Below are 24387 nucleotides of genomic sequence, written 5' to 3' on the forward strand. Positions count from 1 at the left end.
AGCCATTTTTGGTCTACATCATTTCTTTACATGTGCCTAAGACTTTTGCACAGTACTCTATACTATGAAATACTAAATCATTTTATCAAATCACATGAACACATACATAAATTTTTACTTTAATACTGTTTACAGTATGATTACAATATGTACAAATGTACAGTACAGTACAAGATTTAGCTATAGGGCTGCCCTCTGCGCATGCGCAAGATTTAAGTCCACGTGTGAGAAGCTCCTCTGGACCAGTAGCAGCGCAATGGAGGATAAAATTCATTTGGATTTGGAAGACTTTTCGTCGGAGCCATTTTTCGACGCAATCATTAAGGAAATAACAGAGCAAGACCCTTCATTTTTAATTGGGATTATCGTCGCATTAGCTGTTGTTATTATAACAATTGGTAAGCTAAATTAACGAGAATGTTTGGGCCTCATAGCAACGTTGACTGGAAGTGCAGGTCCCAATCGTTTTCTGACAAATCCCGCCTTCGAGATGATTATTGGCTGGTACGTTATGCGGGCTTGCATTGTTTGGCTAGTGGATCATGAACAGGTTGGTGATTGATGCAGAATAAAAGTACCATCCAATCACAGTATAGAAGGTGGGATTTGTCGGAATACGGATGGGGGGCGGAACTAGCTGGGTATCTGAGAGGAAATATTTAGCTAACATTTTTGTGACAGTATTGAGCTTTGGGCTTGTTTGAGCGGAAAACCACATTCTACGCTTTTGGCACTAAATAAGTTGTCATGTCGTCTACACTGCAGTGTTTTTGAGATTTTTCTTGGGCACCAAGAAGACAAGAAAAGCAGTGTTACTAGTTGGTTTATGTGACGCTGGAAAAACTCTCCTCTTCAGCCGGGTGAGGAAGAAAGATTTCTCCTTTTAGTGCATTTTGTTTCAGGAAAACCTCCGTCACGTTTTGTAGAAGTTTTAACCGTTTTTTTTTTTGTCTCTTCAGCTGCTGACAGGGAGATTTATTCAAACTGTGACCTCCATCACCGAGTGTAAAGCGACTTACAAAGCAAAAAAAGAGAAGGTAAAAAAAAAAACAGCCCAACCCCTCCTGATGATAAAAGCGGATTTATTTGATGTTCTGAGTTGAGTGCATGATTTCAGTGCTGTTTCTTGTCCACAGGCTACCAGCTGGACTCTTGTGGACATTCCTGGTCATGACAATCTCAGAGCTCAGTTTATGGAGAAGTTCAAGGATTCTGCCAGGTAGAACTACTTCTCAAGTACCGTGTTTCCACTAAGGCAGCTTGAGGGCTGGTTCCAGGTTTGAACCAAACGGCTAACAGGGGGCCTTTCTGTGTAGCGTTTGCATGTTCTCACCGTGTCTTTGTGGGTTTCCTCTAGGTGTTTTGGCTTTCCCCACAGTTCAGAGACGGGCAGATTAGGTACAATGGGGCCACTGTCATTGGTGCAAGCTGTAGTGGTTTCCCAGCCATAATGTATGTAGAGTTCTTATGGCAAAGCTAAATTAATGACTTAAAAGAAGAAGCCTGTATTTGTCACAAGTGCACTCAAGCATAGCGAAATTCCTGTTCTGTATTTAACCTGTCTGAAGCAGTGAACACACAAGCAATGAGCACATACTTATACCCAGAGCAGTGGGCAGCTATGTTACAGTGCCTGGGAAGCAGTTAGGTGCCTTGCTCAAGGGCACTTCAGCCATGATACACAGGGAGGGGAAAGTGCTATTCATTCACTCAACACCCCTCATGTTTTTCCTGCTGGGTCCAGGAATCGAACCGGAGACCCTTTTTGAGCTGCTTCTCTAACCTACAGGCCATAATTATAATTTTATTAAAGCTAAAAAAAATAAAATAAAATTCAAGCAATTCTCCATGTTTTGACAACTAAAGAACAGGCTCTCGGCCAGGAAAAATGGTTCCAGAATGGCACCAACACTTGATTGGTCTAGAACCAAAAACTGGCTCCAGAGTGGCACTAACATTTTACTGGTCTAGAACCAAGAGCTGCTTGTGTTAGGGGCTGGGGGCAGGATTAATGTGATTGTGAGCAATAAGACCAACTAACCAACCTAAGAAAAATAAAAACCAACCAAAGCCAGTGTAGTGTTTAGTTTGCTGTTGTTGTGGTGTTTGGGACTGGTGTTGCAGGGAAAGCAGAGACATATCCCGTGACGTAACAACATGGCTCTCTGGTGGCTCTCTCACCCGTGGAAAAGCAAACTAGTTTTAGAAAGTTTGCAATTTGAAACAACTCTGGATCAGCATGAGCACCTAATTCGCATTGCTGGAAAGATATTATTCCTTTATTGATCCCCATGAGGGGAAATTCAGGTCTTGCAGCAGCTCAACTACAGAGTAAAATATAGATAAATGTAGGTTAAGTAGAAAAATAAAAGATTGAATGCAATAAATATAATACAGAATATAAGGACAATTGCTCACAAAACAAGAATTGGTAGTGAGTGGCACTACGTCCACTTATGGTGTAGAGCTGTATAAACTGATGCGGTGAAGTGAGGTAGCTGTAGGTTTGGTGGAGCTGTAAGACTAATAGTGCAACATGTGATACGGTGCATGATAATAGTGCAGATACAGGGCTTGAAATTCGAGGTGGTCCGGTCGCCTGAGGCGACTTAATTTTTCATTTGGCGGGTAATTCCTATCACTAGCCAGTCCGGCAGACTAGTTGAAAATAAAAAATATACATGAAGCGAAGATTCAGAGACACCGTCAACTAAAGCCGCCACATATTAAGCGCGTGCCGTGTCTGTGTTAATTGATGTGTTTATCGGCAGGATGGAAAATACCGAAGAATTCCGAATCATATCGTGTACGAGTCAGGCTGTCGGTTTTTTCACTACTGTGCATGCATATAACGCATCTCGTTGAATATTGCGGTAATTACGTGTAGTATTGGACCAGGTGGGTGGAGCACAGAAGCACAGTAGGCCAGAACTGAGTTCTCAATGAACTATTTATTGCTTGCTTTTCAGCCTTTTATCACTTCCCAGCCGCGCGCGTACACACGTATTCTGGTTGGGGAGAGAGAGCTCCCTTTCTCTGCTCTCCTCTCCTTTTAAAGGGTGTGGTCACTGGGGAAGATGCACAAACACAGGTTAATCCCCATCAGGTGCAATGATTCCACCACTTACCTTCCCTGACTCCGCCCTCCATTCACAGACCGCCGCTTGGCCACGCCCCCGCTGTCACATCACGTTCTCAAATTCAATAGATGTGGCTACATTATCGCCCACTTAAACACGTTTTTGCTGTTGTTTACATCTACATCTGCCAAAGCTACGTTGCGATGTGGAATTTTCTGAAGGGTGTACAGAAACCGCCAGAGATGGGGACAAAGCGACCTCGGTCTGAAGAGGAGGAACGACAAAAGCCTTATAAGCAAACGTGGGAGCAGGGTAGGACTTGGCTGTGATATGATTTTTATGGAATAATTAATTTTTTTTCAAGTTGATTCCTAGTCAATATGAAGCTCCTAATGCTTTCTCTCTCATAAATGGTTAAATACAGAAAGCATGTTGGACATATTTTGGGTGCTATAGTCATGGCAGTAAGTATATTTGCATTCAATACTCATACACCAAGTTGCCAAGTTTTCCAATATATTATTATTTGTTGATGATATATTATGGTGCTCTGTGTTGTTCTCGTTTATGTATTTAACAACAGTATCAAAATACTCGGGTTTTGAAATAAATGCACATTAGTCATGAACAATGGTAACTACTCTCTTTTTTGTTATTTTTGACAGAGGTAAAATTCATACATGAACAAATTTTGGCTAGTTACTTTGGAAGGTAACTAGTCTGGCTGGCTGGTGGAAAAAAAAAAAAAAGAATTTTGAGCCCTGAGAGAGTGCGGGGGGGGGGGGAGATAGTGTTATGGCAACAGACAAAAAAAAAAAGACAGAATATATCTATATGTGCACTGGGTGCCATGGACATGAGTCCAGAACAGAAGCAAGTGTGTGTTTCAGCATGATGGCAGTGGGCACAAATGAGTGTCTGAAGCACTCCGTCTTGCTCTTTGGTCGAATGAGCTGATGACTGAATAAGCTGCCCAGAGTGGGTAGAGATGAACCTATTCCAGGTTTGTAGACCTTGTGAGGGTTTACCTTAAAGAGCTTAAGTCATGTCTATGGACTCTGTAGCATCCCTGTGTTCATTTTAGATTTACAGCATTTGATACATTTGACTCTCTTATCCAGACCAGATGTGTGTTTGTGATCTTCAATAACCTCCTCATGCTAGTATAAAGAACACGGTCTAAGAATACTATTGAGCTAAAATGTTGTCAGAGAGTACAACGTAGAGCATTATTAGATAGATAGATACTTTTATTAATCCCAGAGGGAAATTCAAGGTATCCAGTAACATTTCTGCATTGCACAAGATCAGTACAAAAACTAAATAGCATTATACGTGTAAAAAAACTAAAATACAAAATACTAAAAGAAATAAAACATTACCAATAAGAGCAAGTAATAAAATGTACAGTTCTGTGTGGGAGGTAGTGCAGTTGGCAGTAACCAGTCACAGTGCAAATAAGTGTGTAATGAACAGTGCAAATACTTTGTGGACAGTTACATACATGTGCAGTGTGTTTTTAGTGGTATATGGTAGATAAAAAGCATAGTATGTTACATGATCGGCATAGTTAAAGTATATATCATTACATATACGTGTGATAGTAAGGCGGCAAGGTGGTGTAGTGGTTAGTGCTGTCGCCTCACAGCAAGAAGGTCTGGGTTTGAGCCCCGTGGCCGGCGAGGGCCTTTCTGTGCGGAGTTTGCATGTTCTCTGCGTGGGTTTCCTCCTGGTGCTCCGGTTTCCCCCACAGTCCAAAGACATGCAGGTTAGGTTAACTGGCGACTCTAAATTGACTGTAGGTGTGAGTGTGAATGGTTGTCTGTATCAGCCCTGTGATGACCTGGCGACTAGTCCAGGGTGTACCCCCACCTTTTGCCCGTAGTCAGCTAGGATAAGCTCCAGCTTGCCTGCGACCCTGTAGAACAGGATAAAGCGGCTAGAGATAATGAGATGATAGTGTGTGTGTGTGTGTGTGTGTGTGTGTGTGTGTGTGAAGTAGGTAAAGTATATAATAAGGTAAAGTACAACATACCAGCTTATCTACAAATATGTATATATCCATCTATGTAAGCAGCAGAGAAGTGCAATGGACATGAAAAGAGCAGTGTAACTAGTCCTGAGTACAGCAGAGTCACAGAGTCTTATTTTTGCTGAGCCGGGAGGAGTTGAACAGTCTAATGGCCTGAGGGACAAAAGACTTCCTGAATCTATCCGTGGTGCAGTCTGCCACTGGATGAACTCCTCTGCCTGATGAGTTCCTTCACTGAATGAAGTCCTCTGCCTGATCATGGCGCTGTGCAGAGGGCGGTGAACGTTGTCCATGATTAAGAGCAGTTTGCTCAGGGCCCTTTGCTCTGCCACTGATGTAAGGGACTCCAGCACAGAGCCAGCTTTCCTCACCAGCCTGTCGAGCCGTCCAGCATCTCTCTTCTTAATGCTGCCTCCCCAACACACTACAGCACAGAAGAGGACACTGGCTACCACAGACTGGTAGAACAGTCAGTGTATCAGTGACGACAGAGAGGAGGAGTATAGGAGCCTGGTGTTTGGTGCAACAGGAACCATCTGCAGCTCAACACCTCAAAGACCAAGGAGCTGGTCATTGACTTTGGGAGGTCCAGACCAAGGTCACAACTAGTTCTGATCGAGGGAGTCGAGGTGGAGGCTGTGAATTCCTACAAGTACCTCGGGCTGTGGCTGGACAGCAAGCTGGACTGGACTTGCAACACCAATCACTTATACAGGAAGGGACAGAGCAGGGTATACTTCCTTAGGAGGCTGTGGTCCTTTAACATCTGTAGGAAACGCCTGTGGATGTTCTATCAGTCTGTGGTCGCCAGTGTCCTGTTTTACACCGTGGTGTGCTGGGGGGGCAGCACATCCAAGAAGGACATGTCCAGGCTGGACAAACTGATCAGGCGGGTCGGCTCTGTGGTCGGCATGAAGCTGGACACTCTGGTGACGGTGGCAGAGAAGAGGACTATTGAACATCATGGACGATGCTAGTCACCCTCTGCACACCATCATCAGCAACCAGAGGAGCCTGTTCAGTGACAGAATGCTCCTTCCCAAGTGCAGGATGAAGAGATTTAAAAACTCCTTTGTCCCTCATGCCATCAGACTGTACAACTCCTCTTGGGGGGGGGGGGTAACAGGAGGACAGGACAGGAAGGAGCAGTAGCCTAGCCTAACAATAAGCAATACTGGACAATGTGTGCAATATAAAGTGCAATATCTCTCCTGCTGGCCCCCTTCCTCTCTTCCCCATATCTTATTCTTTTTATATTTGTATATGAGTGATTCCATGCTTATGGGTACTGAAATGGGGACATGAACTTTATTTTTAAAAATTCACCTAAAACCATTTCTTTTTTTTACCATCAGGTCACAAAACATGTAATCTTTAATGAATGATGTGTTAAAAGATAACTTTAATTTTCTGAGATGTAATAAAAACATATTTATATGCCAAAGTCAGAACGTAACAGAAGTGTTGTGGACATATATATTCTCAATTTTAACAATGTAGAATTACTTTTTGAAACATAGGAAGGTGATGTTTTAGCAAATATAATTAATAAACGTGTAGTAGAATAAACATACACATTCTTTCAATAAGATTAATATGGTATATAGCTAGATTGTAATTAATTTGTAACAGACACGAGATGGACAATCGTAACAGAAGTAATGTAACAGACATCATTTTGGAACTCATAGGCTTGACTTTGGCATATAAATGTTTTTATTACATCTCAGAAAATTAAAGTTATCTTTTAACATATCATTCATTAAAGATTACATGTTTTGTGACCTGATGGTAAAAAAAGAAATGGTTTTAGGTGAATAAGTTCATGTCCCCATTTCAGTACCCATAAGCGTGGAATCACTCGTATGTAAATTTATCTAGAAGTTTTCTCTATTTTCTATTTATCCTGTAATGATGCTGCTGGAATCTTAATTTCCCTGAGGGAACCTGCCCAAAGGGATCAATAAAGTTCAATCTAATCTAACATCAGCAGCAGTTTTCGGCAGATCCTGAAGGACCCGAGCTTCCACAGGAAGTAGAGTCTGCTCTTACCCTTCCTGTAGAGCAGTGGTCACCAACCTTTTTATGCCCGAGATCCCTAACCTCTGTCTAGATGGCAAGCAAGATCTACCCCTTGAAGCGTTGACAGAAAAAGAAATCCAGACTAGACTGTTTCAAATTGAGGCTTTTTATTTAGCCTAATTTTAACTGAATAAGATTTAAGACCCTGGTCCAGCTTCTTAATTTCTTGTGAGAGCTGACTAAATTACTTAATTTCAGTACAACATACAATGGAAATTAACTATGGACCCTTTTCACGTGACGTCACGACAAACGCGGCCGCCATTTTGGACATGTACTACCAGTAGTTTACCACAGCCAGCATTGAGGAATGGCAGCAAAGAAAGTGTTTATTTTCAGCAAGACTTCCATCATGCCACTATGTTGTTGTGCACCTGGATGTAGTAACCATCAACAAACAAGGCAAGGGTTATCATTTTATCAGATCCCGGTAGATGCTGACCGACGGAGAAGATGGATAGCGGCATACCAACGCTTGTGTAGTGACCACTTTGTTGGAGGTAAGACGAATAAAATTAGCCAGAAAAGGCATTACATTGCTGTTAACATTCCATTCTAGTTTACTGTAATTATGATCTGGCAGCTATTTATACCGGATCCAGTGTAAATGGCCGCTGGAGCCAACGTCCGAGGTTCCGGAGCGCGCTTGCTCGCGGCCCGGCCGGAGCCGGCGGCCCCGGAGCCAGCGCGCGCGCGCTCCGCGGCCCGGCCAGACGTTGGCTCCGGCAGCTATTTACACTGGATCCGGTGTAAATAGCTGCCAGATCATAATTACAGTAAACTAGTAAATACAGTTTTCTGCATCTCGCTCCTTTTTCTTTTATGTTTGTCGCCTTCCTCGCATTCAAACCGATTTGAGCCGAAGTCCACTACATGTCCAAAATGGCGGTCGCGTTTACGAAGGTCACGTGACTGAAAAGGGTCCATACACAAAAAACATATAGGCCTATATCTGTAGTGAGCAGAATGAATGAACCACCAATGACTCAGATTATTATTAATATCAACTAATAATATTGTAATGAGAGAGCTGAACTGTTAACATCAGTTGCACTGTCTTGTTTGTATTGTAACACTAAATTAATTAATTTCACAGCAACATAAAATGGAAATTGTCAACTGAAATTACAACACAACAGTGATGATATCACAAATTGTAACTTGAGTGACAAAATGCTGCCTGGAATTTGGCTGCTACCTCATCTGTATCAACAGGCATGAATGGGTTTGAGACAAATGTAGCGATATCGTCAATGACGTCTAACTCACCAAAACGTCGAGTGAACTCCGCTGCAAGTTTGTCCAGGTGCACACAGTACCGCTTGGGGTGAAACTCGAAATTGTCTTTGATGGACTGTGACATTTTCTCCAGGTTGGTAAAGTGCATCAGCAACCCCTTCTTTAGCTGTGCGGTCCAGACGCAGAGTTTGGCCTTGAAAGCTTTCACTGAGCTCATCATGTGGAGGAGCTGTTTGTCTTTCCCCTGTACTTCATTGTTGAGTGAGTTCAGTTTTGCTGTCAAGTCTGTTAGAAACCCCAGGTCCAGTAGCCATGCGTCATCGGAGAGTTCCTCGTGAAGATCATTCCTTGTCGACAGAAACATCTTGATCTCTGGCAGCAAGTCAACAAATCGCTGCAGCACTTTGCCGTGACTCAGCCATCGTACATCAGCATGGAGAATCAGGTCTCCGCACACAGACTCGAGCTCATCCAGTAACGCCTTGAATAAGCGATGTTGAAGGGCTTTTGACCGAATCGAGTTCACCACTTTTACAACCAGTGCCATTACATGTGAAAAGTCCACAACTTTCCCAGTCAATGCCTGTTGATGAATCACACAGTGATAATTCTTGAAGTCGGGAAAATCTGGATCTTTACGGCACAGTGCAATAAAACCAGCTCGCACACCGCACATCGCTGGGGCCCCATCAGTAGTGATTGCCACGAGTTTATGAATGGGGATGTTATTTTCTCGGACATAGCTTTTAAACACGTCATAAATATCCTCACCTCTCATTCTTTCTTTCAAATGGAGAAGAGTGAGGATGTCCTCCTTTGTTGTAAAATCCTCAAAGACCATCCTGACAAACACAGCTAGCTGAGCTGTGTCCATTACATCCAACGATTTTCATCCAACTGCAGTGAAAAATATTCACAACGCGACAAGTCTTTCAACACCTGTTGATTGACGTCTTCTGACATTAACTCGAGCTTTCGTGTCACTGTTGCAGGACCAAGCAGCACAGCACGGAAAGCGATGTTGATTTCCTCTTTGTTTTTGAAATTGCTGCAAACAGTCTCTGCTGTAATAGCCATCGCTTCTTTAAACAAATCACCGTCTGTAAAAGGCTTCTTGTGTTTCGCCAAAAGGTGGCTGACACGAAATGATGCCTCAGTTGCTGCCTTGTTTTGCGAAGTAGGCTTGGTGAAAAGGACTGCTGAGCCTTCAGCGGCGCTTTTAGCTCCTGATCCTTGCTAGCTTGAATCGCGCTCTTTGGTGGGAAGCTGTCCTTGAATTTTGGGTGGTTGGTGTTGTGGTGCCGCTCCAAATTCCCCCTCTTTTTGACAGCGCCTGTGCCTGATGGCACAACAAACAAACACCCACGCTTTTCTTTCACCAACGTAAAAAGGAATTCCTCCTCCCATTCTTGATGAAAATCATGTTTTCGGCTTCTTTGGTGGTGGCGGACCTGACATACTTGCAACTGTATTGCGAGGCTATCACCATGGTGACGACGCTCAGAGACGTAAGACATAAGCAGCAGGAGTTTAAAAAAAAAACAACCCTGTGACACGGGGGGGAAAGCTGTAGTGGGCCTATCGGAAGACATGTAATATGAACGCCAATCAGATATACTGCAGTGTATTTCTGTATAATCTTCCAATTTCTTTCCTCATCCCCCAAGATTGACTGGGAAAGCCTCCGAGATCGACCAGTCGATCGCGATAGACGGGTTGGTGACCTCTGCTGTAGAGGAAGTGTTCACTGTCCAGTCCAGCTTGTTGTCCAGATGTACACCCAGATATTTGTAGGTCCTGACCATCTCCACATCACCCCCCCCTCAATAGAGATCAGCTGCAGAGTTGACCTGGATCTTCTAAAGTCCACAAGCATTTCTTTTGTTTTGGCAGTGTTCAGCTGCAGGTGGTTGGATTTACAGCACAACACCAAAGTCCTGTATCAGGCTCCTGTACTCCTCCTCCTCCTCCTGTCCATCATGAACACATCCCACAATCACAGTATCGTCTGAGAACTTCTGCATGTGGCAAGACTCCGAGTTGTATTTGAAGTCTGATGTGTAGAGAATGAACAGAACTGGAGAGAGCACAGTCCCCTGTGGTGCTCCCGTGCTGCTTATCACTGTGTCAGAAATGCCGTCCCTGACATGTTGTGGTCTCCCGGTGAGATAGTCTGTGATCCAGGAGATCAGATGTGTCCACCTCCATCTCCTGCAGCTTATCTCTCAGTAGAAGGGGCTGGATGGGCAGCGCAGGCCTTCAGCATCCTGGGACATACCTTGTCTGGGCTTGCTGCCTTCCTGGGGTGGAGTCTCCTCAGCTCTCTCCTGACTTGGTCTGCAGTGAAGATGGGGGGGACTGGGGGAGATGATGTGTATTCCGTCTGCAGGAGGTGTTGATGGCTCTGATGGTGGGGGTGAGGGCTGATCTGCCGGTGATGGTGACGAGGTGACAACTGCTGCAGGAGGAGGGGGCTGCAGGAGCAGGACAATCGAAGAAGTGATTGATTATTATAAGTCTGTTAGGGTTTTTATTCAGTGACCCACTGGACAGGTAGTGACCCACTGGACAGGTAGTGACCCCCTGTTCAACTTCAAATGAGAAAAAAAAAATCTTACTCATTAAATAAAATGCACTTCTTGGCTGTGCAATGTATCTTTTAATACTGTAACTCTGAGTTGCTAGGAACTCCAGGGATACTATATGGCCAAAAGTTTGTGGACACCTGACCATCATACCACCCATAAATTTCCACTAAATTGGAGGCACGTGGTTGTATGGGGGTGGTGTAGGTTGGCACTGTTGCCTTACAGCAAGAAGGTTCTGGGTTCAAGTCCGGGGGCCTTTCTGTGTGGAGTTTGCATGTTCTCCCCGTGTCTGTGTGGGTTTCCTCCAGGTGCTTCAGTTTCCCCCACAGTCCAAAGACTTAATTGGTTAATTGGTGACTCTAAACTGACTGTAGGTGTGAATGTGAGTGTGAATGGTTGTTTGTCTCTATGTGCCAGCTCTGCGATGATCTGGCGACTTGTCCAGGATGTACCCCGCCTCTCGCCCATAGTCAGCTGGGATAGGCTCCAGTTTGCCCGTGACCCTGCACAGGATAAGTGGTTCTGTATAATGGATGGGATGGTTGTCTTTGTACACTGTAGAATTGAACATTTTCCTTCACTGGAACCAAGAGGCCCAAACCTGTTCCAACATGACAATGCCCCTCCGAACAAAGCAAGCTCTGTGAAGACATGGTGTGCCAAGGATGGATTGGAAGAACTCAAGTGTCCTGCACAGAGCCCTGACCTCAACCCCAGTGAACACCTTTGGCATGAGCTGGGACACTGAGTACACCCCCTCACTCAACATCAGTGCCCGATCTCACTAATGCTCTTGTGGCTGAACACATAGCCATGATCCTCACAGTCACGCTCCAGAATCTAGTGGAAAGCCTTCTCAAAAGGCTCCCAGTGGAGATTATTAAAACGGAAAAAGGGAACTGCATCTGAAATGGGTGTGATCAGGTGTGAACAAACTTTTGGTCAAAACCCAGTGTACTAGCAAGAGACACATTGCTCATGTTCTTGGAGAAGGGCAGTAATAGAGGGAAGTGAGTTTTAATTGCTGTTTCAGGCAGCTGTTTGCCTCCCTGAATGTGACGCCTGCTGATTTATTATAATTTTTTTTTAAACAGTTAAAACGTTTTCATGCAGTAATACGTTATCTTTTGATACCATTGTATTGTAAATTGTAATGGGTTGAAATGGTTATCACTGTTAATATGTAACGGTAGTAATTTGAAGTTGACTGGGTGTCCTTGTGATTGCAGAGCGATCGTGTTTGTGGTGGATAGCGCCACCTTCCAGAAGGAGGTAAAAGACGTGGCAGAGTTTCTCTACTCTGTCCTGACGGACAGCGTGCTGATGAAGAACGCTCCGACCATGCTGATAGCCTGCAACAAACAAGGTACTCTGTCCACTCATGGAAAATGGCTTTCTCGTCTTTTGTAAAGTGTATGTAATGTCTCTAAACCCCACTTTTTTCCTTGTACAAAGCAACAATCATATTGATTGACCATGTGTTTTCGAACCATAGCTGATCCAAAAGGCCATAAATTGATGGGAAATCAATAAGATTAGCTGATCACAGAATCTGCCGAGACTGAACTGGAAAGGGGTGTGTCATATGCCATGTGTAACAATCCAGGTATCAATTTCGTTCCTGTGTGCAGTAGTGGTTAGACCAGTCTCGATATGGAATCACATTTTGGAGGGAATTCTGATAGTGATTGGGATTCTTATATGTTGGATCGAGAATATTCTGGAGTAAACGGTTATCTTTTTGAGCCCCCAAGATGAGAAACTGCCAGTTCACTCAGTTCACGATAGTCTTCCTCTGTAGCATGTGCGAGATGGATAGAGATGTGCAGAACGTGGTGGCTACCTTTCATCATGTTTTCCTGAACAAAAAAACAAATTGAGTTTTGCAATATTGCAATCTGAGGACTTTTAACACATTTCAGTTAATAATTAATGATTGCACGCATGCATTTTTCTTCCTGTTAAAGTACATCAGATATGAGATCAGATGTTGCGAGTGTGTAAATAATCGTGGGGGAAGATGGGGAATCGATGAACTGTCCAAATGCCATTTATTAAATAAATGGGTTTTTTTTTTTTTGCTCCAATAATTCCCATGTGGCCGCTCTGGTGGTGAACACTTGATGAATCCGATTTATTATTAGTAGGCAACATGAAATCTGCCCACTTCGTTTGCACAAATCTCACCCACTGTTGCTTTAGATTTGTGTGGTGTGTTCCCCCCCCCCCCCCCCCCCCCTGAAATTTGTGAACTGAATGTCCTGCTGTATATGAATTTGAACATCCAAATACAACGCAGCACTTTCCCATTGTTATTTTTAAGATTCCACCACCAACAATATCCAATTTCAGCGGGTAAACAAGCATAGTCAGATGAACTGAAATGACCCAGATAACCAGGGTTCTACATATGACGTCATGCGAGATTAGCCTTGGGGCAAGGCTGCCTTTTCTGGGATCCAGTCGCCGCGATTTATCATTAGTTTTGTGCTTGATGATAAAATAATTTATATTATTTCTCCCCCTGTTTTCAGTTTGGTTTGTTACTAATGCTGTATCTTCATTTTAAAGCATTACAATAAGGCATTACATTTTTTTTTTCTTAAATGCATATCTATTTATTTTGGTTAGTGATAAAGCAAGCACCTGGGCACACTTTGGGGGGGTTACTCTAACTCTAAACCTTCTGCATTAAATATAATTTATATAAGGAATAAAACAATTCAGAACGCACTTTGAGGAAAATAATCAATGATGGTGATGCAGTCAGATGAGGTAATTTCTTATAAAAGGATATCACAGTGTTTTTATTCCTATTATACAACAGCAATTTGATAGAACTAACCATATTCATTACCTCCACTAACTTTGTTGGAGGTTGTTTTTGCCTCTTTGTTTCCAATGTAACTCAAAGTAATGAACAGATTTGGAGGAAAGGTGATCATGGGCCAAGGAACAATTGATTAAGTTTTGATGCAAATCCGGATATGTGGATCCAAGATTATTTTATTTATTTTTGTCTGTTTCCAACATAACTCAAAGTAGTGAACGGATTTGGATGGAATTTGGTGTACAGCTTTAGTATTATCCGAGGTTCAAGTGATTTCTGATGTTATGTGGCTTGGTGGCGGTATTCATTCTATTGAGTGCCCTTCTACACTGAGTGCAGAATTATTAGGCAAGTTGTATTTTTGAGGATTAGTTTTATTATTGAACAACAACTATGTTCTCAATCAACCAAAAAGACTCATAAATATCAAAGCTGAATATGTATGGAAGTTAGAGTGGGGCGTTTTTAGTTTTGGCCATTTTAGGAGAATATGTATGTGTTCAGGTAACTTTCACTGTGCAGAATTATTAGGCAACTTAATAAAAACCAAATATGTAACCATTTTCACTTATATGGTACCAGGTACACTGATATGACAACTCCAGATTTGCAAATAAACATATGACAAACACAAAACAAAAACAAATCAGTGACCAATATAGCCACCCTTCTTCATGAGGACACTCAAAAGCCTTCCATCCATAGATTCTGTCAATTTCTTTATCTGTTCACGACCAACATTGTGTGCAGCAGCAACCACGGCCTCCCAGACGCTGTTCAGAGAGGTGTACTGTTTTCCCTCTTTGTAGACCTCACGTTTTATAATGGACCACAGGTTCTCTATGGGGTTTAGGTCAGGTGAACAAGGGGGCCATGTCATTATTTGTTCACCTTTCAGACCTTTACTGGCTAGCCACACAGTGGAGTATTTGGACGCATGAGATGGAGCATTTATCCTGCATGAAAATCATCATGTTCTTGAAAGATGCTGACTTTTTCCTATACCACTGCTTGAAGAAGGTTTCTTCCAGGAACTGGGAGTTGAGTTTGAGTCCATCCTCAACTCGAAAAGGTCCAACAAGCTCGTCTTTGATGATACCAGCCCATAGCAGTATTCCACTTCCACCTTGCTGGCGTCGGAGTGGAGCTCTGTGCCCATTACAGGGATGAGAATTTTCTGCCGATCGGCGGATTTCCAACTTTTTCAGACCAAAATGATCATTTTTGAGATCGATGTAAATCCGTTGAGAAATTTTCGGGGGGGTTATGATTAACGATCTGTGGTCACCTTATAACGCAGACATCCCAAGTCTCCCAGAACTTCCGGGAGTCTCCTGCATATTGATAGACGCGAGCAAGAGCGTGCGCGCGCAACATTAAGGTCTGCATCACGCATCTTAGAATGTGCGCGCGCGAGGGAGACTGTGTGCAGTGTTGCCAGATATTGCTGACGTTTTCCATCCCAAAATATGTTCAAAACCCGCCAAAATGCACTTAAAACCACCCAATGTGGCAACACTGCCTGTGTGCCTGTTCATGTAGCACATGCCAGACAAAGAGCATCCTGATTGGGTTACTCAGCAAAATAAGCCAATCAGCTTTCAGTGTGGGCGGGCTTTTATCCCTTTTCTCGAGGACCGAAGTTTTCAGTTGAGTCAGTGCGGCCTACAGGACCGGCATAGCGGAGAGAGAGAGCGCATGCCCCAAAAAACGAAACTACAAAACCCACTTCAGCTCAGATTACACAAAAGAATCTCCCGGTCTAAATAAGAGTAGAAAATAATGACAGTTTTGCGCGATGTACTGTTTGCAGCAGTGATTTCAGCATTGCCCATGGTGGCTTAAATGATTGTAAAGGACATGTTGAGGTGAGGAGTGTCGTTTCATGTGCATTATATTTAGGCACAGGTGTCAAGTAACGAAGTACAAATACTTTTGTTACTTTACTTAAGTAGAAATTTTGGTACTTTCTACTTTACTGGAGTAATTTTTCAACCTAATTTTTATCTCTACTCGTTACATTTTCAAGCATTTACTTTTACTTCGTTACGTTTATAATAGTCTCGTTACTTGCATTTCATTGCGCCAACCTTTATATTACTTATATTACTTTGTCCACCTAATAAACTGCCACTCAGGGCGCTCCAAGCACACAGCAATCAGAGCCCTGACTTCAACACCGTTAGTAAATTGTGAGCTCCCTTTCGTTTGTCAGGAGTGGAATCCCTCCCCCCCCCCCCCCCCGAACCATATGCGGCATTCTCTTTTCTGAGTCAGGTTAAGTTTACAAACACAGTTATGGTATCTTGGTGGGTGTTAGTGAGTAAAGTGACAGGTCTTAGCTTAGTAAACGTTATATTAGCTTGTAGTGTGTCGGCATTCCAGCGGCCACCCTTTCTCTCCTCGCCTGTGTTCAGCCTCGCATTGCTGGAACACAAACATTCTGTTGACTTCTCTCGGTGAGCCAGTAACTAGTAGGGATGAGTGTTTTTCTTGCATTTTAACTGGAACCTGCTGCCTCTACTGCACGTCCCATATGAAAAAGAAAAAAACTGCAATTTTACAGTAGTGTTAGTGTAGTATTCATTCATTCATAGCATTCAAATACTGTATTATTACTGCCGTTTAGACAGTGAATGTAATGCAACTTTGGATACAAAATGATTGCCAGCATACTGCAAAAATATTGCGTTATACAATATTTTGGACATTACAATTTTTTTTTTTTTTTTTTAATATATACATTTTCAATAAAAATGTATTGATTAACTTCTGAGGTATGAAGTTTTACACCATTACAACACTTACAGACAACAAGTCATTATTACTTGTGCTCCATGAAACACATTTTAATGGGTCAGGAGAATGTACTGTATGTGGACTTCTAGGCTGCGCCTTTGTCCTTAATAGCATTTTTTTTCCTCTTTCATTACTTTTACTTTTGTACTTTAAAGTAGTTTAGAAATCAGTATACTTTTTACTGGAGTAAAATGCTTCAGTTGATACTTTTACTTCATGAAAAGTATTTCTAAACCACAGTATCTATACTTCTACTTGAGTAATAAATGGTAATACTTTTGACACCTCTGTATTTAGGTCTACAACAGGCTGTCATGAAAAGACCAAACTTATTGAAGATTTCCGTAAAGTAACAATGTATGAATATACATCATATATATATATATATATATATATATATATATATATATATATATATATATATCAAATACACGTCATAAGTGTGTATCTTTTTATAAATGAGGTTAGCTTGTCTAATGTAGCATGTTGGGGAGAATCATAGTATCATATCTATATTTCTGATAAAATTTTAGGTATGATACCGTGTATAACTCTCCTACTTATTGCTCATTTCATGGGGGGGAATTGCTGGGATGTGCCGCGCTAGTCTGGCTAACGCGACTGCAAAGCTCTACGAGCTGTTGGTCTGGCCAAGATATTAAGCCCAACTGTTTCCCAAAGCGTGTGGTTGACCCGCCTCCCTGAAATGCCTCAGTTTGCTACTGGTTGAAGCCAGAAAAGGCTGTGATGAGGCTTAAACCAATCACATCACTCTTTCCTCTGACGTATGCGACGCGACGGGGCTATCTGGTAGATTAAACTCTTACCGAAGCCGGTCAGGAGCAAGGCGAAAACGTCCTTCCTTTCAATAAATACCTCCAGGGCTGCTCTTTGCTCCGTTTTCAATGAGAACTTCCTGTTGAATGCTTTCAATACAGCATCTACCGTGGTGTTAAAGGCTTGCCACTGCTCCATGTTCGTGATGTGAATGAAGCGCGTCCGGCATAGATTCTGTAAACAATCTATGGCTTCCGGTCGCAGTTCCTCTACGTCACTGCCTTGAACACGCCTCTACCCAGGGCCGTTGGAGATGCTCAAAGTTGATTGGTTCCCGATTTTTCGGGAGCTTGGAAATGCTGTAGATAGCTTGCCTGGCCAGACTAAGCTCGCAACAGGCCCTCGTGTTGCGTCACGCTTAGGATGGGCAGGCCCAGGCTAGTGCCGCGTGGGAGCGTCTGCCCACATTTTTTTAGGCCAAGATGAACTTAGTTTTTGATTTAAAAATACATTTCCAATTTGTAATGCCCATTGTACATGCCTGTTCTTTAACTCAAAATCACCGTCTTGATCTTCAAATTGACCATATGGTATATGCATTACATTACACAACATCCTGTCCAGATAAAACCTAGTTAGTACACACAACAGTTGAAAGGGAAGTGATGAGTGATGTTGAATGTTGCTTGCTTAATATGCAAGACCTCCTGCTACCATGATATCAGAAGAAAGCTTCAGAGAATTATGACAGAACTTTTTTCTGGTTTGCAGGACTAGAGTATTCAAAGACATGAATAGCAAAAATGCAGAAATATAATACTGTAGAGCTCGTTTATATTAAAAGGTGCATTGATATTTTTTTTTTTTTTGAAATCATCAAATGTGAATTGATTAAAAACAAGTCTCTTGTACCATATTAATCATTTTCACCTGGTAGTCCACCAAGAAGGGGAATTTATTTCCAAATACATTGCAACTTTTTGCTGATTAAAATTAATGGTTTTGGGGTTAAAAAAAAAAAAATAGCCAAAAATCATTAGCCCCTGGGCCCCGCCCTCCTGGGCCATGGGCCCCGCCCTCCTGGGCCATACGCCCTGGTTTTTTCAGACTTTTTTTTTTTTTTCATTCTCATCCCTGCCATTACTGATCCAGCCACAGGCCCATCCATCTGGCCCATCAAGAATCACTCTCATCTCATCAGACCACAGCACCTTAGAAAAATCAGTCTTAAGATATTTCTTGGCCCAGTCTTGACGTTTTATCTTGTGTGCCTTACTCAGTGGTGGTCGTTTTTCAGCCTTCCTTACCTTGGCCATGTCCCTCAGTATTGCACACCCTGTACTCTTTGACACTCCAGGGATGTTGCAACTCTGGAATATGGCAGAACTGGATGCTAATGGCTGCTTGTTAGCTTCACGCTTGATTTTCCACAGGTCATTTTGCGCCTTTTTTTTCCCACACGCTTCTTTCGACCCTGTTGACTATTTGCAATGAAATGCTTGATTGTTCGGTGATCAGGTTTCAACATCTTCACAATTTCAAGAGTGCTGCATCCGTCTGCAAGACATCTCACAATTTTAGACTTTTCACAGTCTGTCAGATCTCTCTTCTGACCCATTTTGCCAGAGGAAAAGAGGTTGCCTAATTATGCACACCTGATGTAGGGTGTTGATGTCATTAGACCACACCCCCTCTCATTACACAGATGCACAGCACCTGATATACTTAATTGGTAGTAGGCTTTCAAGCCTAAACAGCTTGGAGTGGGACAACATGCATTAAAAGGATGTTGTGGTCAAAATTCTCATTTGCCTAATAATTCTGCACTCAGTGTAGTTAATTAATGAATAAGTTGTACTTAGTCTCTTTATAGCTACATTTAAAGTGGTAGGTAGTTCTATTGTGACGTTTTTTCATTACAGCAGCTACAATCATTCTCTCACCAGTCTCTTCTCTCTCGATGTTAATAAGACAAAAAAAAAAAACATGCAGATTATCAAAGTGCCAAATCCTCAGTTACAAAACCCAACTGTTACAAAGCACTACCACTGGAGACTCCTTCCATAAATGTTTAAATGGCTCCTTGTAGAAAACAGATCTATGAAATACGATTTTTTTGTTTGCTAGTTAAATAAGGTGCTCCTAAATTGTTTATTACTGTATTAAAATAGGCATGTGTTATCCAAAAGGAACGCCTTTCCTTTCTGACCAATCAGATTTGAGTATTTAACAGCACTGTGGTATAACTGTGCTTATAAAGACAGGTTTGGGAAATCCTTGGATTTCCCAAGGCTTTGTCCAGAACACATGGTGCACTCTGTTGAAATCCCGTGGAGCAACATGGGCATGTTGAAAATGCAGTTATAAACTAGCTTGAATATGATTTTGTACTGAATTATTTTTTTTCCTTGTTTTTCCCACCTTTTCCCCTCCCAGACATCACCATGGCAAAATCAGCTAAAGTGATTCAACAGCAGCTAGAGAAAGAGCTGTAAGTGTTCACTTTTACAAATGTGCTTTTAGCTTTGTCATTTCAATCTCAGGTTTATTATTAGCGTCCAGCATTTTTGAAACCCCGTGCATTTGGTATTTATAAAAGTACGGTATGGATACAAAATTTGGACTAAGTCGGTTTGTGCAATCTCCTCTTTGGTTTAATATCTGATTAATACTAACTCTATGTTCATACTTTAGCATACCTGCCAACTATTACAGTTTGCCTGTAATAATTATGGTTTTCAGTCTCTCTATGGACTTTCATGAATTTTTTACAGTTTTACATAATTTTTTTTTTTGTAGAAATATAAAAAAAAAAACCTTTGTTGATTTTGATATTAACATTGGAAATAAAAACCTTGCCCCTTTTTCACCAAAGCAGTTCCAGGGCTGGTTCAGGGCCAGTGCTTAGTTTGGAACCGGGTTTTCTGTTTCCACTGAACAAAGAACTGGCTCTGGGCCAGAAAAAACGGTTCCAGGCTAGCACCAACTCTTTGCTGGGCCAGAGGAAAGAACCGCTTACATCGGGGGGAGTTGTTAAGACCAACAACAATAAGACAGCGAAAGATCGCCATTTTTAAGCGATGAGAAGCAGCAGCTGTACAAACGCTTAGTCATTTATCATTATTATTGTTGTTGCTGCTTCTTCCGTGTTTTTTGCTTCGATATTCGCGCCAAGGTTTATGCAAACGTAGCGACGTAACTGACGTATACAGCGACGTAATGACATGGCTTCCCTTAGCACCGCAAGCTATGGAAAAGCAAACTGGTTCTCAGCTGGCTCGCAAGTTGAACGAGTTGTGAACCAGCACTGGCCCCGAACCAGCCCTGGAACTGATTTGGTGGAAAAGGGGTACCTGAAAACTTGGCCATTGTTTTGACACTCGGCCCTGCTGCCATCTTTCCTCCTTGTACAATGTATACTGGGTTGCGGAAATGACCGTGGAATCGTAATCGGCTATGGCTATTTTTAGCACAATGGTATTCAGCGCCAGCACCATTGGTCGCTTGCTCCAATATAAGCATGTGATCGTGTCATGGATGGTAATGACCTAATTTCTAAACAAAAAGGTCAAACAAAAATGCAACTTGCAGACATTTTGAGAGGAAGTCAGTTATCCAGGTGTTATACTTCCTAAATGAAAAGGGGAAAATCATACATGTTGCACCACCCAGACTTTTCAGACATGGAGGAATCGGCAACATCAAAGACCACATGGGTACAAAAAAGCACATCATTTGCCCATGCTTCTGATTCTAATAGCAAATTAAGTAGGTGGGTTTTTTTTTTGGGTCACTCCTAACACATTGGATGTTATCAATGCAGAAATGTTATTTACAGAAGCGATTATTGAGCATGGGTTCCCAATTGCTTTGTCGGACCACATGGGACCTCTCTTCAGAAAAATGTTTCCAGACTCTAAACTTGTCAAGAAATATGAATGTGGTAGAACAAACACATGTTCTTCAGTGTCTGGGTACTGAATCGTCAAAAATTGGTGCAGCAATTTAAAAAAAAAAATGCACAATTTATTCTGGCACTGATGGACTATGAGGAAACCAAAACTGAAATTGCATCAGTACAGATTTATATACACAGTCAATTGGAAAGTATGCAATAAAAGGTACTACTTTTTTTTTAAATAAATATGATTTTGAGTTGTGGCAGGAGGGAGATAATCAAGATGGCTAATGTATGTTTCAAAAGTTATCTGCAAAACAGTGCAGTAGATCCCAATTTTCAGGTTTAAATTGCTTAAAAGCATTTTCCGTTGCCCCCACCAGGGCATAGCCCTGGACCCAACCAGGGACCTGCAGCCCCTGGACCCTGGCTTTTTTGGTTTCCAAAAGGTGGTAGGTATGCTTTAGACGCCTGGAACAATCAATTCCAACAACTTCATGATTCTTAAACAAGAATAATAAAAGTAGTGACTAAGCATTCATCATCCATTTAGTTCTTGCAGTCGAGTGCACCTCAACTTGCTTGTAGAATTCGCAAAAAAAAAATAAAATCTGATCTTTCTAATCGGCTGCTCACTTGTTTATGGACACAAGTTTGTACCAATTAAATCCTGTGTGTCTGTCTTCACAGAAACACTTTGAGGGTGACTCGCTCGGCAGCGCTCACATCTCAGGACGGCTCGGTTCAGTCCACGCTGTACCTGGGGAAGAAGGGCAAGGACTTCGAGTTCTCCCAGGTGTCCATGCAGGTGGAGTTTGTGGAGTGCAGCGCACGCAACAGCAACAAGGACGAAAATGGTGATATCGAGGCTTTGGAGAAGAGTTTGGCCAAGCTATGAACAGTCATAACAGGTGGCCAGAGATACACAAAGCTTAAATCATGTATTTTGGATTCAAAAGCTTTGAAAATCAGTAGGTTTTTTTTTTTGTTTGGTTGGTTTTTTTTGTTTATAGATTTGTACACATCAGCTGACTTGGAATCATGTGAAAAGTCTGTTTTTGTGTGAATTTTGTGAGGACTTGTACCCAAAGCATTTACACAAATTTATTTATTTGGACAACCCACTCCATTCTGAACATTTTAACACCATAAACTGATGTTTACGGTGTTCAACATCTGTGTGTTTTCTCCATCTGCTTTGTGCCTTACATCTGGAATGCTGAGTGTGTAATTATGGAAACTCCTTAGGCTCAAGCTCCTGCTGAAACCTGTAAAGTTACTTTTTGCATATTGTTTTAATCTGGTGTGTACTCATTTCCTCAAGCTTACTTATCTCCTGTTCTTTCCAATATAAATGGTACTTTTCTTAGTTGTGCTGATATGAAGTACTAATCATGGTTCGTCGCAGTTAGTGTTAAAGGTGAGGATTCATCGCTCCTCTTCAGTTTAAATCATCCCCTCCCAACTGTCAAGAGACACTAGCTTAGTCAAGCTTCATGATGTTACTGTAAGTCTTGTGATAGAAGGGTCAATCCATGTGAAATCGCCAGAGGCCTTGCCACTGACCGTCTCAGATTTGCTTCATACTTTTTGGAAATATTGTCTGTGTGCCCTATAGTGTACAAAATTTTAGGCTTGTACCTTCATTAGTTTCTGAGAGATAGGGGCTTTAAAAAAGGGGCATGGCCCCAATTTCACTGTTGAAACGCGTGCTATGGGAAAACGGACCTAACTTCCATAAGTTGTTACTTTTAAACTATTCATGCAAGATACATGAAATTTTCAAGGATTGTTCTTCAATGCCAGACACCTTTAAATACTAAAATATAAAGTTCAATATTTGCCAAGTTATGGCTTGCTGAAAATCATAAAATTTGGAGCAACTTTGACGCCCCATATCTCCACATTAAAGCACGCCAGATCTTTCAAATTTTCTTATTTCTTATGTTATAGTACTCTTTAGGCAACTAGGTATGTGTTCAAAAGAAATCAAACTTTCTAATTTATTAGGCTTTATAAAAAAAATTTTTGCACCTGTAATTCAAATGTATATTACAAATGTATGACAAGGTCTACCATAAACTGGGCTGCGTTAACCCTTGCCAAGGCCCGGGGCAGACACACACCCGAGGCCCCACCCCCACCTGTTGTCAACTGCGCTCAGCAAATTCACCCCCTCAGGCGTGCCTGTCTAACTAGACACAAACTTAAATAATGACAGTGACGGTTAGAAATACTATTGAACGATAAAACTTTATATCCATCATCACCTATTTAATCGAGAAAAAGCAATGGTGAAATAGGCAATTGCATGGTGAAAAAATCCATCAGACATCACGGTTAACAAATCTGGTTAACTAAAGTTTAGCCTCAAGAAGCCTTTGAATGAGTGAGTCAATGAACATGTCAAGAACATAACCTAGGCCTACAACAGTTTCTTTAGTATTCAGAGCAAGAACATTCATGTGGTATAACCGTTCGTTTTCATTTTGGAATCCAGGCGACTTTTAACTTTTGAAAACAAAGAGCAATAACAAATATCTTGCTTCTCAGAAATAAATCTTAATGTTAGGCTATGTGAAACATTTCATCCTTTCACACACGTAATGTCCCAAACAGCAGTGGCACACAGCTTTGCGTATTCAGTTTGACAGCCATGGGTCAACTTAGAAGGGCACTTTCCTACTTTTCTGGAAAGCGAAGTCATTAATTAAATCATTGAACTCAAGCTGGTGTAGTGTGTGAAGACATGGTGGACAGTGATCATATTGACAATGACAGGTGATTTATGCGATGGGACAAGGTGGGCTTCCTTACGGGTGGCGAAATGCATCAAAAATGTTATTAATATGATCAAAACTTCTGAAAATATCGTTTCATATTTTCCGATCTCGCTACCTCTCAGGCCCCCTAGTGGCCGAGGCCCTGGGCAGCTGCCCATGAAGCCCATTAGGATAACGCGTCCTTGACCATAAAAACAATTATACCATGGGAAAGAGCTTGTTTTGATTAGCAAATGCACAAAATATGAAGTTGGTACCCTAAACCAAGCTATAAATATT

General features: G+C 41.9%; 1 protein-coding gene across 1 annotated transcript; it reads left to right on the plus strand.

The window, feature by feature from the left end:
- Nucleotides 1–215: 215 nt before the first annotated feature.
- Nucleotides 216–22618, plus strand: srprb (SRP receptor subunit beta). Its single transcript, XM_060905899.1, has 7 exons — nucleotides 216–398; nucleotides 766–860; nucleotides 960–1037; nucleotides 1137–1219; nucleotides 12251–12387; nucleotides 19864–19918; nucleotides 22016–22618. The coding sequence occupies exons 1-7, from the start codon at nucleotides 257–259 to the stop codon at nucleotides 22221–22223; spliced, it is 798 nt and encodes a 265-aa protein (XP_060761882.1). The 5' UTR covers nucleotides 216–256; the 3' UTR covers nucleotides 22224–22618.
- The last annotated feature ends 1769 nt before the right edge of the window (nucleotides 22619–24387 follow it).

Source organism: Neoarius graeffei, chromosome 23 (genome assembly GCF_027579695.1).
Source record: "Neoarius graeffei isolate fNeoGra1 chromosome 23, fNeoGra1.pri, whole genome shotgun sequence".
NCBI classification, from domain to species: domain Eukaryota; kingdom Metazoa; phylum Chordata; class Actinopteri; order Siluriformes; family Ariidae; genus Neoarius; species Neoarius graeffei.